Source organism: Mytilus californianus, unplaced genomic scaffold, assembly GCF_021869535.1.
Source record: "Mytilus californianus isolate M0D057914Y unplaced genomic scaffold, xbMytCali1.0.p SCAF_11, whole genome shotgun sequence".
Taxonomy (NCBI): domain Eukaryota; kingdom Metazoa; phylum Mollusca; class Bivalvia; order Mytilida; family Mytilidae; genus Mytilus; species Mytilus californianus.
This window is the reverse complement of record NW_026262593.1, coordinates 41803062-41819818: the sequence shown is the minus strand read 5'-3', so window position 1 is coordinate 41819818 and position 16757 is coordinate 41803062. Positions and strand designations below refer to the sequence as shown.

At 31.4% G+C, this 16757-nt stretch overlaps 2 protein-coding genes and 1 long non-coding RNA gene across 17 annotated transcripts in view; 2 read left to right on the top strand and 1 right to left on the bottom strand.

Annotated features, from left to right (window-relative positions):
* Positions 1-1573, bottom strand: part of LOC127720107 (uncharacterized) — a 36795-nt gene extending 35222 nt beyond the window's left edge. For 5 of the 13 annotated variants that reach the window (XR_007990621.1, XR_007990619.1, XR_007990620.1 and 2 more), the window contains exons 1-2: positions 1322-1572; positions 492-557 (exon numbers count right to left, since the gene is read on the bottom strand). Coding sequence is in view for 6 of the 13 variants with exons in the window: in XM_052226520.1 (XP_052082480.1) it covers positions 492-545 (54 nt within the window). In the remaining 7 variants the exon portion in view is untranslated. Of the gene's footprint in view, positions 1-491; positions 558-770; positions 930-1321 lie in introns of those variants that run through there. The other 8 variants (XR_007990625.1, XR_007990623.1, XR_007990624.1 and 5 more) reach the window with 5 other exon arrangements.
* Positions 1574-1670: 97 nt separating this feature from the next.
* Positions 1671-16757, top strand: part of LOC127720104 (uncharacterized) — a 65679-nt gene continuing 50592 nt past the window's right edge. For both annotated transcript variants that reach the window (XR_007990617.1, XM_052226513.1), the window contains exon 1: positions 1671-1730. The gene's annotated coding sequence lies outside the window, so the exon portion shown is untranslated. The remainder of the gene's footprint in view (positions 1731-16757) is intronic.
* The window catches only part of LOC127720111 (uncharacterized), a 61551-nt gene continuing 58054 nt past the window's right edge, over positions 13261-16757 (top strand). The window contains exon 1 of one of the 2 annotated variants that reach the window (XR_007990628.1): positions 13261-13776. This is a non-coding gene — a long non-coding RNA (uncharacterized LOC127720111). Of the gene's footprint in view, positions 13777-14691; positions 15121-16757 lie in introns of those variants that run through there. The other variant, XR_007990629.1, reaches the window with a different exon arrangement.

Genomic DNA, 16757 nt, shown 5'->3' with positions numbered 1-16757 from the left:
ATATAAATTTTTTACACCTTTTGCAACGAATCCTTAGAAAATTGCAGATCTCTCCATACAATGAAGGCAAACACAAATAGCAAAATATACATGACATCACTTCTACATACCCTCGTATTCTCGAAAGAAAAACGTCAAATACACATGTATGCATAGTCTGGCCTCTATGCAGGATATTTATTTCATTTAATGACATCGCTTTGTAAGAATACTTATTATGCCATGTATACGATGTTAATATATGAAATAAATAAACTTTATTAATAAAAAAAAATGGAATACCACAACAAGGGACAATTCAAATTTGGATGACTTTGAGGGCGGTTATGATATGTAGATTGTATTAACAAATGACAGAACCGTGGCATTAAATAGACATAAAAAACAAATTTTAAACTGCATTCCATTGAAAATATGTTGGGAGGGATGATTTAACATGAGTAAAAGAGATAAAACTTGAATCAGTAAAAACGAAATTCTAAGATGTTTACCTTTACTTCAGCAACGATAATGATCAAACCTAGTAATCTCAAGAGGATCTTCATTCTAATCAGTTTCTGGAATTAACAAAGATATATAATTTAGAAATTATTTCTATTCTAACCAATGAAATGAAAATACCAGTCCATGAATAATTCCGACGATCGAGTGTTTACTTTTTAGTTTTAACATGTAAACTTACAAAACTAGAATCTATTAATCTGAGTTCTTATAATATAATGTGTCAATCATTCATATATATTTTCATAAAATGGTGCAATATGACTTACAGTGATAATGTCAACGTAAAGTACTACATGTACTGCGTATATATACTTGTTTTAACAGGATCCAACAAGCATGAATATGAATATGTATACGAACTTCCGATATATAATATATATATATATATATATACATTCTATGAATTTCTCGAAATTTCTACTTTTTTCTGAAAATATTCAAAATCTAACCAACTTATGTTAGGTTAGATAAATAGTGTAAATTAAAACTTTAAAATAGATACGTAACTGAGTGTATCATTTTCAAAATCGCTTCTGGTTACTTTTTTTTTAATTTATCCATATCATTAATTATTTAATTTATCTATGTGGAATGAAACAAAAATAAAAGAAAGTTTCATCATTTAGAAAATGAAAAGTCATGCAGTATTGCAAGGTTCTAATTAAAGAACACGTGACATTAGATGGTTTTATTTATATATCTCTTCAAACCTTATATATTTACAAATATATAAAACTAGAGGAAATAAAACGATACTTCTCGTTGAAAAGAATAGTAAAACTTAAAACGAAAAATGTTAAAAAAGTAAAAACCTTACCTGAAGACCTTAAATCACCAATCCCGTCCGTAATAGAGTATTTCAACATTACGGAAATACCCATTTTTAAAAATAGTACATTTTTTTTTTATCTCGACAGGGTTCAAGTAGCTATAGTAATGAACCATATCTTGAATGTGTATCCATATCTTTTCAATTGTCTGGCACTTAAAAAGTTGCCTAAATAAGTTTGTCTACCTCTTCTTTTCTGTACTTGCATTTTCATTCGATTGGATTTCTAATTTTATAAATAGATCATTACAAAACAAATTACCGCCCCTCCTCTCAATCATAATATTATTAGTTCGTTATACAGTCAGTCAGTCTTTACAATAATTAGTATAAATTTACGCAGTATGTAAGTAATATGTTTACGATTTGTGTGACAGATTCGATTCGTATTAGCTAGGTATTGTAACATTAAATTACTATATTTGCATCGTTAATTATGAGTTGAATTATTATATTTGATATTCTAAAAAATAGCTGATGGTATTTCAATCATTATTGTTCAATATGTGATTCATTTTTTATTATCCTTTTGATAAACGTCTTTTCGGTGTTGTCATAATGACTGTATCTATTCAAGATTTATTTGAGTGTGGACGATGCGTACCGTAAGTAATATTAAAAGTATTGGTTACAGCATTTTAATAAATACTAGACTCGTATATAAAAATCCTTCCGTAAAAATATCTGAGATATTATATTATAAGAACTAAGATAGAGGGATTATAATTCCATAAGTTTACATGTGAATACACAATTAAGAAGTAATTCTTTCGCTGGTAAAATTGTCAATATTTTCTATATTGTTTATACTTGTTAATTCCAGAAACTTATCTGAAGGAGGATCTACTTGAGATTACTAAGTTTGATCCTTATTGTTGCTGATGAAAGATAAACATCATTAACCGTTTCTTATGTTATCTCAGTTAATCGCCCACTCGACACCATATTTTCAGTGCAGTGCTGATTGATAATTGTGCTACGTACTTTCGTCTGACTAATCATTTGGTTCTGTTGTTTGTTTATTAGACGAACCTATGTATCAAAATGCCTTCATTCTTATCAAAATTTGCAAGAATAGAATTTTTGCATGTTGTCGACAATATGATATTATAACTACAATTGTTATTGCTAATTATTCGGGTTCTTGTATTGTCCATTGCTTATGTTGCTGTGGTGTTCCATTTTATAATCATATCATTTATCATCATCGTATACACAGTATATTAAGTATTCTTATAACAATGATGTCATTAAAAGTAAACTGAAGAACTGACTGAAATGGACTATTTCGATTTCTAGACAAAACTTTGTGCCTCAATTCTGGGTCGAAAATTTCAGTTTTCTCTATAGACTGTGCTATGAAGTAGTTGGACGTCACAACAGTCTCTCGGTCCTAACGAATTCACCGACAAAACAGGGCGTCGGACGTCTTATATCATGGCATGATTAATTACAGTTTTTAAAACCTTTAGTTTTCATCAATGTCCAATTTGAAAGTATTTTAGTATTAAAAAAATTCTAACAAATACATATTCTTGTCTTATTGAAATTGTCCTGTATCTTTATTCTGTTTTATCTTATTTTTAAAAAATTTTGTGTTTATTTCCTCGTGTAATGAAAGTCTTAGTTATTGAGTGAATCTATCAAATATACACGTAAATCAAAACCAATTGGTATAAAGTCCCTAAAAAAATAGATTTTACTAACACAATGATGTAAGCATTATTTAAGCAGCATAAAATACTTTAAGCGCAACAATAAACCTATTTTCCTATACATGAGAGAAAAAACTTCTCAAAGTTACAAGACAACATGATATGTTTAGATATGATATATTATCATAAAATAGGTCCATATATTAAAGCAAGAATATAAGTTCGATACGAAGCATGCTACTTGAGTCACTAGAGAATTAACAAAACTTGTGAATATTTTATAAATATATATAAGAATTTATCACAAAATCAGTGTTATATAAAGTCATTGTGATCTGGGGCTAATACCGGTACATGAATCGGTCCTATCTATGGGTCATAGGTGCGATGCATGTAGCATCTGCATAGTGTGCAAGGTCTATCTTACTGTTTAAGTGTTATGAAGTGTAGTTTAAATTTGGCTGTATCTATATTCCAGCTTATACTTTTGCTTTGTTTCTATTAAGATTACGGTCCATATACAATGAAGTTCATCAGACGATATAATTTCACAATTCTTATTTGATCAATTAATTTCATTAATTTTCATTTAATAGTACATTTATCTTCAAAAATATTGTGTAACATATATATTTCAGATTGTATTTTTTTTATTTCTGAATTTTCCTCATCACTTTTCATATTTCTATATTGGATCTTTTATTTTATTCTCTGCAATGCAAACATTTGTTTAATCTTTAAAATCATAATTCCTCATAAATAAGTAAACAAATGGTGCACTTATTTACCTGTACATCAATTAGATTTAAATTGCTAAAACAGCAAATTACTTTATAACAACACCTAGTGTACTTTGTTTGTAGGAACAGAAGAAATCCGTATTTTAAAATGTAGGAATAGCAGGAAGACACCACCGAAAACATAGTCTTAAAAAATCTATAAATAAACTCATCATAGATACCATGATAAAAATTTTGTACGCCAGACTCTTATTTCGTCTTCAAAAGACTCATCAGTGACGCTCGAATCAAACAAGTTAAAAAAGCAAAATAAAGAACGAAGTTGAAGAGCGTTGAGGACTCAAAATTCCGAAAGGTTTTGCCAAATACAGCTAAGGTAATATAGATATATACCTTACTATTCTTTAAAACGTTTTATTAGCACATCTTTGACATTTTGATAACAATTTCCATAGTTTATCAAGGATTTGATACGTACCCGATATTTGTACAATCTTTTACTGATTTATTCCGTCATTTTCTTGAACAGGAGACATTGTTAAAGAGTTGATCGAATAACAGTTTTTTTTTTCTCTCCTCATTATACTTGTATTTTAATTGTTTTGATTTTTTGTTCATATTATTCTGACTGTTATTCGTGATATCACTTTTTCACTATTTTTCATTTCTTTTATTATAGTTCATTGTTCGTAATCAACTTATATTGATTGAGTTATTTTTGCTTGCTAAACGTATTACATGTACATTGACAGTTTCATTTCATTTTCTTTGTTCATCTGTTTTTGTATGATTTCGTGATGTGCTTTTCTTATCAATTTTTCCATATGCGATATTCTTGAGGTTTTTTTTTTTATTTCAGATTTAGTTTTTCTGTTATTTTATTATCATATTTTTTCCTGTATTCATGATTCGATTTTTGGTTTCCATTTCATTGTGTGTCTTTTCCCTTTTGTGCTTTAATTTCGTTTTAATTCATTGTATTCACATTTCCTCCTCTTTGCTGTGTTTATCATATTGCTTTTATATAAGTAACAGGCTGAAACAAATTTTGAAAATGAGAATTTTTTTCTCGGTGTGAGTTTTGGAGAACTTATTCGAATAGATTGGTTTAGAGTTTATATAACCGGGAAAAAGTGACGTTGAGGAACTTTTTGTAAGAATTCAAAAAGGGTTTAAATATTCGCATCACTATGGTTTTAAATTGTATATCAATGTATTTCAAATGTGTCTTTACATTTTAAATGCCGAATTCGATTATTGATTTCAAGGATTAACAACTTAATCCAATGTCACTTAAAAGTGCGAAAGACAGTATTATTATACGTGTCATCTTCAAAGAAGCAATTATCGCTTTTTCACGAAGGTTGGTCTGAGGACACTATTCCGTTTATTTCTTGTATAATATTGGACAATAATGATATATATTTTTTAAAGAACACTTGCCTATTAGTTTTTAAGAAATGAACAATTTAGTTAACAGTTGCGAAGGCAGTCTTATCCTGTATTTCAAACTGTAAACATGTTTATATGAATTTGTATTATATATTGAAAACGGTCGGTCTTGCGTTTAAAGCAGCCACGGTGTCAATTATAGACCAAACAGACTTTAACGTAACCCACAAATTTAAGGCGTTATATTTACCAAAAACTCAAAAGTAAGCTAAATACTTCAGTCTATTCAATAAAATTTCAGATTTGTTTATCATTCCGTAAACTTATGTATCAAATACGACAAATATTGTTTCTTTCTTTTCTCTTTCATCGTTATTTTATTAATCGAGATAGTTTAATTGAGGGTACGATTTTACTAAGGATTTGTATACTATATAAATTCTTGGTTTTACGTTGCATGACGTGTAATTAAATAAAGGCAACAGTAGTATACCAGTGTTCAAAAGTCATAAATCGATTGAGAGGAAACAAATCCGGGTTACAAACTAAGTCTGAAATAATTCAACTTAAACGCTGAATGGTCATTGTACAAAGATTTTCGAAAGAATAGTTTATAATCAGTGGGGTCGTGTCGTCTATGCAGTGCAACTATTTTTATCCTATATCTTTTTTTTTTCTCCGTGTACTGATTATGGTGATTCCCATTTTTGTCGTTGCTCGTATTTTCTTTTTCACAATTTTTCAGGTTTGCTTTCATTTTCTCTTGCCAAATGCCTGAATCTAATCATCGGGATATCCCCATGCCAAGTGCCTGAATCTAATCATCGGGATATCCTTAGTTACTGTCTGCTTTAATTATTTGTTGGGATTTGCTCATCGTTGAAGGCCGTATGGTGACCTGTAATTTTGTCACACTAGTATCTTTGTCCTTTTAATGGATAGTTATCTTTATTGTTAATCGTACCACATATCTCTATCTTTTAAAACAATCGGTGGTAACGGGTCGTGTTAAATTGAAGTTGACATTTGACTCTTGTAAAACCCTAATACATCACTATTAATTCAGAAGTCATATTTGAATATGTGAAAGTACTAGTTTGATATGGAAATTTTCAGGACAAAGAATGGAAAACACCTCGACTTATAATCAACAAATATATTGAGTAAATATCACAAAATACCAGAAACAAAAACAAAAATAAAATTGAGAAGAACTAATAACGAGGAGCAGCGGAAAGCAACTCTTTGTAAAACAGAATATTACAATATAATATATTTAATATTGGGTTGTTAAGTCGTCTAATAACAAACAAAACATTTAAACATTTAAAAACATGTGTTTAATGTTTGACTGAACAAATTACATTGAATACTGAGAAGCAGCTGCTGACAGTTATTACAAAACTCATATACTTTACTGAGTTAGGTTGTCAGCCAGCTATATGTGTCTGGATTGAATCTGTTGGAAGGACTTCATTAAACATCAACAGTTATTCAGGTGACAAGAGCGTCCATTCTGTAGTATCTTATTTGTGATCAGTAACTTTAAAACATGTATTTGTAAATATATATATATATCCTCATTGATGGAGATGACGGCAAGCTATAGTCAGTCTTTTTGTTTCATAACCTGTATACATTGTTACATCGATCTGCTCAACGATTTAGTCACTGACATTTTTGTTGCCTCACGCTTTTTAATTAACAATTTTCCTTGTGATAAATGTTGCATGTAGGCGTGTGTTTTAAAAAAATCTTGCAAATCTAAAAATGTTTTTTTCTTCATTTCTTTTTAAGATGACACATAATGAAACTACTTAATCATAATTAACCACGAATAACACATATAAATACATTAAATATTTTACTAGGTAAATTGTCTGAAGTGCCAGTCTTAAATTATGAAGGGGTTTTGGTTCCGAACTCCTCCATTCAAACAACTCTCAGATGTATTAATAGAATTTGCAGTGACAGAAGATTCAGATAAGCTGTTTCAATTTTGTCCACATCTCGCAGTGAAAAAGTATTATGGCTTTCTATTAGATCTCTTCTTTGCTAACTTACTAGTTTGATTTGTTGACATTGTAAGCATAATGCCATGTAATATCATCTATACCATGCAATAGCCTAATAAACTTGCAGCATACCGTATTTATCACGTCTATATTCAAGAGAAGGAAAGCCACGAATATTTTTAATCTTTCCTCATATTTTGTTGTTTTAACTGAATCCACAAGTTTGTAGCCCTACGTTGAATGTTTCCTTTTTTACGGATATCTTTTTCAGTTACGGTGGCTATAAATTGAGCAGTGCAATGGGCTAACAACAGGCGAAATATAAACTTGTATGTCTAGCTTAATCATAGCGATAACACACTTGGCTTTATTAACACAATTACTAATATTTTTCGAACTTGGGATTTCTCTCAAACGTAACTCCCAAGTTTTCTGAGTGACTGTTGATATTTGTACATAGTCCGGCATTTTGAGATATCTAGCATTGTACATATCTAGAATCATTGTTATTCGGACGAAAGTGCATACCTTTACAGTTGTACAGTAAGTAGCATCGAAAGATGGTTTTTACTTTGCGTACTTCAATTTATCTATTCGGCTAAATCTTTATGTAAATGTTGTTGCTTTGTTGCTGTTGGTCATCTTCCTAGTTAGGAGAAAAAAATACTTTTGGAATCATCTGCAAAAAAAAATCACTAACTGAATACTACATCAGGTACCTCGTAAGTAAATAGAAATAAGAAGATGTGGTATGAGTGCCAATGAGACAACTCTCCATCCAAGTCACAATGTGTAAAAAGTAAACAATTATAGGCTACAAATAAGATAAATGATTGCCTCTTGGTAATTTGACCCTAGCAAGCAAACAGGTTGTCGAAGACCCGTGAAAAAAACAGTATTCTGACTCACCAGTAGTAACATTTGCCGCTGGCTTTTGTCAGTGTCAAGGACCAAGTGGAACAGGAGAATATATACTTGGAAGAGCCAATGAACCAACAGAAAAAGACCAGTGGCTTTAGGGTTTTACTACTATTTAATACTAATAGCTGAATAGTAGCTATCAATAGCTGAATAGCAGCTATCAATAGCTGAATAGCAGCTATCATAATGGTCCTAAAGCACTGTATAACCACAATCTAAGACCATGCAGTTTATTGGGGTGAAAATACTGTCAGATACCCAGACAACAGTCACCGGTCACTGAGGCGTTCTTGTCCTAAACTGGAAATCAAGCAACTAAATTATAGACATTAAAGAAAGCATTTGGACGCTCTCGTGATACACGGCATAAAAACATACCTATCTCGGATATCATGTTATGCTTATCAAGCATTTATTTTACAAGTAAATTAGACCCAATTTATATTCTTTTATTCATACAGATTCTATGTTTCATCTTTTCTTCTGACTGAAAAAAAATACATCTGATTAATTCTATGTATTCCTTGAGACATAATCTACAAAATGATTTTATGTCACTGAGTGTAAATGGAAAGTTGCAAGTAAAAAAGTAGCTGCATATTAAAAGACAAAGATCAATGGCAATTGAAACTTTTAATATAGTCAATAAATTAGCACAATGTGTAATTATGTTTAGTTTACATGATTTATTAAATGTAAAAGATTGTAAATATTCTTTCAGGTATAGTAATATACTGGATATACTACATGTAAAAACTACACAGTTTGGAAAGAAAAGTTTTAAATTTGCAGCTGCTACTCTGTGGAACAGCCTACCTGACCATTTCAGGACTGAAAACAGTTTTTCTCAATTTAAGAGCCTTATACAGTCTTGGAATGGTTCAAAATGTTGTTGTTCTGCTTGTAGATAAGCTTTTTCATATTTTAGAAGTTGCTCTAACATGTTATTATGCCTTAAATTTTTGCATGTGTGCTATATTTTATTTGTGCTTAATTTTAGTTGTGCATTTTAGTTGTGCTTCAGCTTTGGCTTTAGATATATATTTTAGTAGTGCTTTGCATGTATTTCAATATGCCTGTGCTGGTATATATCCTGTCTGCATGTTGTGTGTTTTAATGTTGTGTTTGTGTTACTTTATATTCGGTAAAAAGCTCTTAAGAGCTTAAATGTTTGTATTGTTATATGTGAACCGAATCAAAATAAAACTTTCGTATTCGTATTCCATAACACTGAAAATCAAGTTATGGTTGAATACATGTACTACTAGAAGTTTAAAGTCATTACGTATTTGTCCCAGATTTTTTTTTACAAAATGATTTATCATAGCGGATCATTTATGGCATGCTATTCTGCAGAATTCAATAATTCAGTATTATATATAAAGACCTTACCAGTAACTTTAGAATTTGAAAGTTAACATTTCTCCACCTACGTAATTCAAGAAGTAATTCGAATATTGCCAAACTCAAAAGTTTTTAATTAAAAAAAAAAATAAAAATTCGGGTTCTGATTCTAGTTACCAATTTTATAATATTCAAATTCTTCTGGATCCTTACGGTATACTAATTAGTGATATATGAGACTGTTTGGATTTTTTTCTTTTTACACTTAAAAGTATATCCCTGCATAGGGTTAAATGGTAAATCCCACTAAACTGAGAGACATTAATGACATTGATCTAGTGGATACAGTGTGTTGTATAAATACCATTGGTGGCCTTCGGCTGTTGTCTGCTCTTTGGTCGGGTTGTTGTCTCTTTGACATATATCCCATTTCCATTCTCAATTTTACTTTTACATTTTATTGATGGAAAACGGATTTTTTTAATAATAGATTGTGAATGTACAAAGATCTACAAAATAAACTAATTGTTGTTTGAGGATTAATAATTCCATTACTCCCAACTAGTGGAGGTGTGCCTATATTGGCAGACAGATACATATTTAGACAGATACATATTGTCTCCCTTTTTTTCCACCTCTGTTGAGCCGTTGAGGTAAATAAACATGGCTTCTTTCTAACTTTGCACTTTTTAAACGAAAATTTAGAACGATCATGTCATGATGACGATGATAAGCTAAGATATATTTTGATAAACAGGCAAAATGCACATACACTTTTTTTGTTCTATGATACTCGGGCAGAAGTAAAAAAAATACCGAAAATTATCTGACTAAAACTACGCAATACTCCCAATAGCTTCTGCCAAGTTCTGGAAATCCGCCTCTGTTTGTGGTCGCCATCATTTCTGATTTTACTGCTGCTTTTGGTTAAACCAGAGACATGTTCATACGCTTAATTTCAGGGATTTCATTTAAAAAATTAACAAAAACAGGTTCAGGTTGTGGAAAATCCGCATAATATCCGATGCAATAATATACAATGTAGTATTTATGTATGGACTTTTTCATATTGGCCCTATAACATGCCCGAGGTATTAATAATGACCAAGGATGGTTCTAATGGCCCTGAGGCAGCACCTAGGGCCATTACAACTGTCCGAGGCCATTATTAATACCAAGGGCATGTTACAGGGCCAATATGAAAAAGTCCATATATTGATACTTTTATTAACCAACTAAGGCAACTTTATTCAAGAACAGTCTTCGAGTCTCGGATCCAAATACAGCTAACCGTGAATCTATAACAGGACCAATACAAAAAAAAGCCAGTTCATAACACTTTTATTATCGTAAATGGTTTTAATTCTTCGATTAAACAAAGAGTAAGAATCTTACCGTGAAGAAGATACAGGAATTCATAGCTGAACTTGTCTTTTCGCATTCACGATGGATTTTTGGTAAACATTGTCAGATGTAATTTCTGATTTCTCATCCAAGTACTTTATTTTATGCTATTGCAATTCATTTCATCTAGCAAATATAAAGTAGCTGGGAAGAATAAATCAGACAGTTTAACTATTCTTACTCTGAGTAGTCTGCGTTCTGATAATTGATTAACGGAAATGAAATTTTGATAATAATCGAAAGTCGTACTCGAAAAAGGCTGTGTAATATTTCTGTTTCAAGTCGTTACAAAACACTGAACATCATCATGATCATTTAAACTTTTTTTTATGATATTAAGTTAAAAAAATTTTTTTAAAAGTTGTCACTTATTTGAAGAAATAAACGACATTTTGATTTAATCGATGTCCTGTTTCATCTGTTCATAATGCATGGCTGTGATTTCGTAATGCACGGGTGTGATTTAGTAATGCATGACTGAGATTTCGTAATGCTTGGCTGTAGCAATTTCTTCGTTCATAATGACCAGTTGTCGAAATTTTCCTTTTATAAAGCATGGGCATTTCTATACATATTGTAGTAAGTTGGTTAATAATGTTTAATAAGTCAATTACATGTGGTATGCAGTTTCTTAAACATTGGCATTTTTCATTTCCATAGAGGTTATTTGGCCATGCAGCTTCATTCATGGTTCATTGACTTTGAATGCTTTACATAGTTTTCACATTAAGGTTCATCATAACAAATGGACAAATATGGCTGAGTTTACACCTAAAAAACTACTCTGTGTACAGACTTACCTGTGAGGTTTGAAAAGTTTTAAGGCCTGGCATCCACAAGATATATAAAAGTTAAATGCATTTTGTGTTTCAATAAGATAAAATCTTTTTTGGATTTTGATGGGCATTTTTTTTTTCGTTCCTGCTGTGTGAAAATAAACAAACACCTGAATTACATTTGATACTGTCCACTCAGTTACACCCTTTTAATAACTTACCTATTGTTGTGTAGATATCTATTGTCCATGCCAATCAAGGACAATCAATACAATGCAATACAGTTGTTACCTGAGAGTGAGCATCTCAAAAATTTACCCAACTTAGTTAAATATATTTTTGCACCTTCTGCAGGAACAGAAAAAAATGCCTATCAAAATCCAAAAAAAAACATTTTATCTTATTGAAACACAAAGTGCATTTAACTTTTATATATCTAGTGGATGTCAGGCCTTAAAACATTTCAAACCTCACAGGTAAGTCTGTACACAGAGTAGTTTTTGAGGTGTAAATACAGCCATATTTGTCCATTTGTAATGATGAACCTTAACCCTTTGTTGCCACTAATTTAAAGTAGTTATATTTCCTTTGCCAGGAAAATGGCATAGTGATGTCACATGTCAATCTTCAACATCTTAGAATCCCATATTAGCCCAAGGAGCTAGCCAAGGGCTCATATGGGTCTAGGGATGATACTTTGGGGCCCATATGAAAAAGGACAAGTTACATGTATAATCTATTTATCACATATTATACAAATGCTAAAAAAATGGAAAGAATTTCCTCAACTGAAATAATTTCATTATTACTAAGCTCTCCAACAGTTCAACACTACAGTACCTGAATATTGTTATGTCAATGTCAGATTTTCTTAAAGTGTTAGTTTTCTTTATTTCTTTAACAAATCCATTTTAATAGACATTAACAAACTTATGAGTATCTTCCTCATCCATCATTGTTGTTAGAAACGCTTATGACATCATTAATAACGGCACAATAACCGGTTATTTGCTCGGGGCAGAAATAACCGGTTACTTGTCCTGGGCAAAAATATGACTGAGCAAATCTGTGGTTATTGCATATGCAAAACCCAGTGTTTACATAACAAATATGTGATAATTCGTTGTAGTTCACAACCATCACTTGAACCACACAACTTTTCAGTTATGCAATATGTAATAATATTTAGATGTGAACTGTAACCATATTATTCTTTTCTATAAAGGTTTGAATGTTTTTTCACTTTCACAAAGTATTAAATTCCAGAAAAAAAAACAATAAAAGAGAATTGATTTTATTTAGCCCTTTCATTGTTTTTTTAACTGGTCAAGGTTATAACTGAGACATTGTTATGGCATATATATGTACCTGTTTATAAAAAATCATTTGGTTTGAAATCTAACATGACCACTTCATTTTTATATGACCGCGGTCATATATTGGTATCGCGTCGTTGTCGTCAGTTTTGGTTTCCTGACAATAACTTTAGTAAATGTAAATAGAAATCTATGATATTTAAACACAAGGTTTATAACCACAAAAGGAAGGTGGGGATTGATTTTGGGGGTTATAGTCCTAACAGTTTAGGAATTAGGGGCCCAAATAAGCATTTTTCTAGTTTCCAGACAATAACTTGTGGAAAGGTGTATGGGGGGGGGGGGGGGGGGGGGGTCAATTCGCAACAGCATACTAGTGTATTGCTCAAAAGCAAAAAAATTGAATATAAATTCATATCATATAACCAATTCTAAGTTCTTTGACTACAGTTATTCTGTGTCAGAAACCTATTATGTGTCAAATATTTAATTACAATCCAAATTTAGACCTGTATCAAGCACGAATATTGTGTCCATTTTTGCCCCAACTGTTTAGGGTTGGACCTCTGCCGTGGTATCCAGCTGCGCTCGGCAAAGCGATTTATTTCGTATTATATAACTATTGAAATTGCATATTATAATGTATATTGATATTGGAAGGACTTGATTTTAAAATTGTGATATTCCATTATACCAGGTATATAGTTATTTTCAGATTTTGAAACATGTGTTCATGTGTTAATGTAAAGTTATACATTTAAAGTAAGCTTCATGTACTTATATTTTTATACGACCGCAAAAATTGTGTCCCAAGACACATTGGTTTTCGCACTCTAACTTTAGTTTAAGTGAATGGATCTCCATGAAATTTTACCATAAGGTTCAATACCACGAAAGGAAGGTTGGGATTGATTTTGGGGGTTATGGTACCAACAGTTAAGGAATTGGGGGCCAAAAAGGGGCCAAAAATAAGCATTTTTGTAACTTCCAGACAATAACTTGTGTGTAAGTGTATGGATCTCTCTGACATTGTACCACAAGGTTCCATATCACAAAGGGAAGGCTGTAATTGATTTTGGGGGTAATTGCCTCAAAATGTTAGGAATTAGGGGCCAAAAAAGGGGCAAAAAACAAGCATTTTTCTAGTTTCATGACAATAACTTGTGTGTAAGTGTTTGGATCTTTCTGAAATTGTACTACAAGGTTCCATATCACAAAGGGAAAGCTGGAATTGAGTTTGGGGGTAATTGCCCGAAACGTTTAGGAATTGGGGGCCAAAAAGGGGCCAAAAATAAGCATTTTTCTAGTTTCCAGACAATAACTTGTGTTCAAGTGTATGGATCTCTCTGAAATTGTACTGCAAGGTACCATACCACAAAGGGAAGGCTGAGATTGAGTTTGGGGGTGATGAATCATAAGGGGGTTCAAAAAATTTGGGGGGGGGGGATTTTTTTTTTTCTTTTTTTCCTTTTTTTTTTCTTTTAAAATTTTAAATTTTAAGTTGGTTATTTCTGATTTATATTTAAAAGCAAATAATAATGATATGATAGGAGATACACACCAAACAGGATGTGTAAATTATTATATAATAAGTATTGTGCAATAGCAAGAAATTTTCAATTGCACAGAATTGCACAATAGCAAGAAATCTTCAATTGCACAGTATTGCGCAATAGCAAGAAATCTTCAATTGCACAGTATTGCGCAATAGCAAGAAATATCCAATAGCACAATATTGCGCAATAGCAAGAAATTGTCAATTGTACAGTATTGCGCAATACATTTGTAGCAAGAAATAATCAATTGCACAGTATTGTGCAAAAGAAGATACTTCGTATAAATTGCTTATTTCTTGATCAATTTCAATGGGGTTTTATTCTTGAATTCTTGGGGTTCTTTAATATGCTGAATCTAACCGTGTATTAAGTTTTTGGATTTTGGGCCCCGTTTTTAAATTGGTCCACATTGAGGTCCAAAGGGTCCAAAATTTAACTTTGTTTGATTTCATCAAAAATTGAATTATTGGGGTTCTTTGATATGCCGAATCTAACCGTGTATTTAGATTCTTAATTTTTATACGACCGCAAAAAAATTTTGTGGTCGTATATTGGTATGACGTTGGCGTCGTCGTCGTCGTCGTCGTCGTCGTCGTCCGAATACACAATGGTTTTCGCACTCTAACTTTAGTTTAAGTGAATGGATCTCTATGAAATTTTACCATAAGGTTCAATAACACAATAGGAAGGTGGGGATTGATTTTGGGGGTTATGGTACCAACAGTTAAATAATTAGGGGCCAAAAAGGGGCCGAAAATAAGCATTTTTGTAATTTCCAGACATAACTTGTGTGTTATTGTATGGATCTCTTTGACATTGTACTACAAGATTCCATATCACAAAGGGTCGATGATGGGATTGATTTTGGGGTTAATTTCCTCGAAATTTTAGGGATAAGGGGCCAAAAGGGGGCAAAAAACAAGCATTTTTCTAGTTTCATGACAATAACTTGTGTGTAAGTGTATGGATCTTTCTGAAATTTTACTACAAGGTTCCATTTCACAAAGGGAAAGCTGGAATTGAGTTTTGTGGTAATTGCCCAAAACGTTTAGTAATAAGGGGCCTAAAAAGGGGTGAAAAATAAGCATTTTTTAGTTTCTAGACAATAACTTGTGTTCAAGTGTATGGATCTCTCTAAAATTGTATTACAAGGTACCATACCACAAAGGCAAGGCTGTTATTGAGCTTGGTTTGGGGGGAAGGGGGGGTGATGAATCATAGGGGGGGGGTCAAAAAAGTGGTAATTATTTTTTTTCGTTTAAGGAATAAGGGGAAAAAAGGTTAAAAAACTAGGGTTTCCATTTTAATAGACAAATAATTGAGTTAAGAACATTATTTAAAAGCAGTGTAAGGTTGGTAATTCAAACTCATTTAAATATCTCACCTGCACTATGTTTGAATTATGTAAATTGGAAATTTGCCAATTATTTTAGTATAATAAACTTCATTGGAAATTTGCCAATATAAAATTTTGCTGATGAAGGTTTTTTGTTTACCTTTAGTCTGACTATGATGTCATTTTCTATTTTAATAGCCTTATGATGTAGTTAAATTTTTTTTAATACTTTTATGATGTATTTTAATGCGCTTTTATGGTTGCAAATTTATTGTTTTAATATAATAAACTCCATTGGAAATTTACCAATAGTTTGTTTATTTTTAGCTATGACTATGATGTCATTTTCTATTTAATTTTAAGGTTACAAATTAATTTCAGTTTTAAATATTATTGTAAAATGTTTGCCCAAAACATTTATTAATAAGTGGCCAAAAAAGGGGGCAAAAATAAGCATTTTTTTAGTTTCCAGACATTAACTTGTATGGATTTCTCTGAAATTGTTCTTAAAGGTACCATACCACAAAGGGAAGTGGGTCAAAAAATTTGGGGGGGGGGGGGATTTTTTTTCCTTTTTTTTTTCTTTAAAATTTTCCATTTTAAGTTGGTTAATTCTGATCACAAAGAGAAAGTTGGAATTGAGTTTGGGGGATAATTGCTCAAATGTTTAGGAATAAGGGGCTAAAAAAGGGGTTAAAAATAAGCATTTTTTTTTAGTTTCCAACAATTAATTGTGTTTAAGTAATTGGATCTCTGTGAAATTGTACTGCAAGGTACCATACCACAAACTGAAGGCTGGGATTGAGTTTGGGGGGGCGTGATGTGTGAAAATTTTCCACTTAAAGTTGGTTAATTATTTCTGATTTAGATATAAAAGCAAATAATAATGATGTGGTTTGATTTTATCAAAAACTTAAATTGAAGTTATGTATATTGTAAATTTAGGTTACATTGGAATTTAAGAATTGG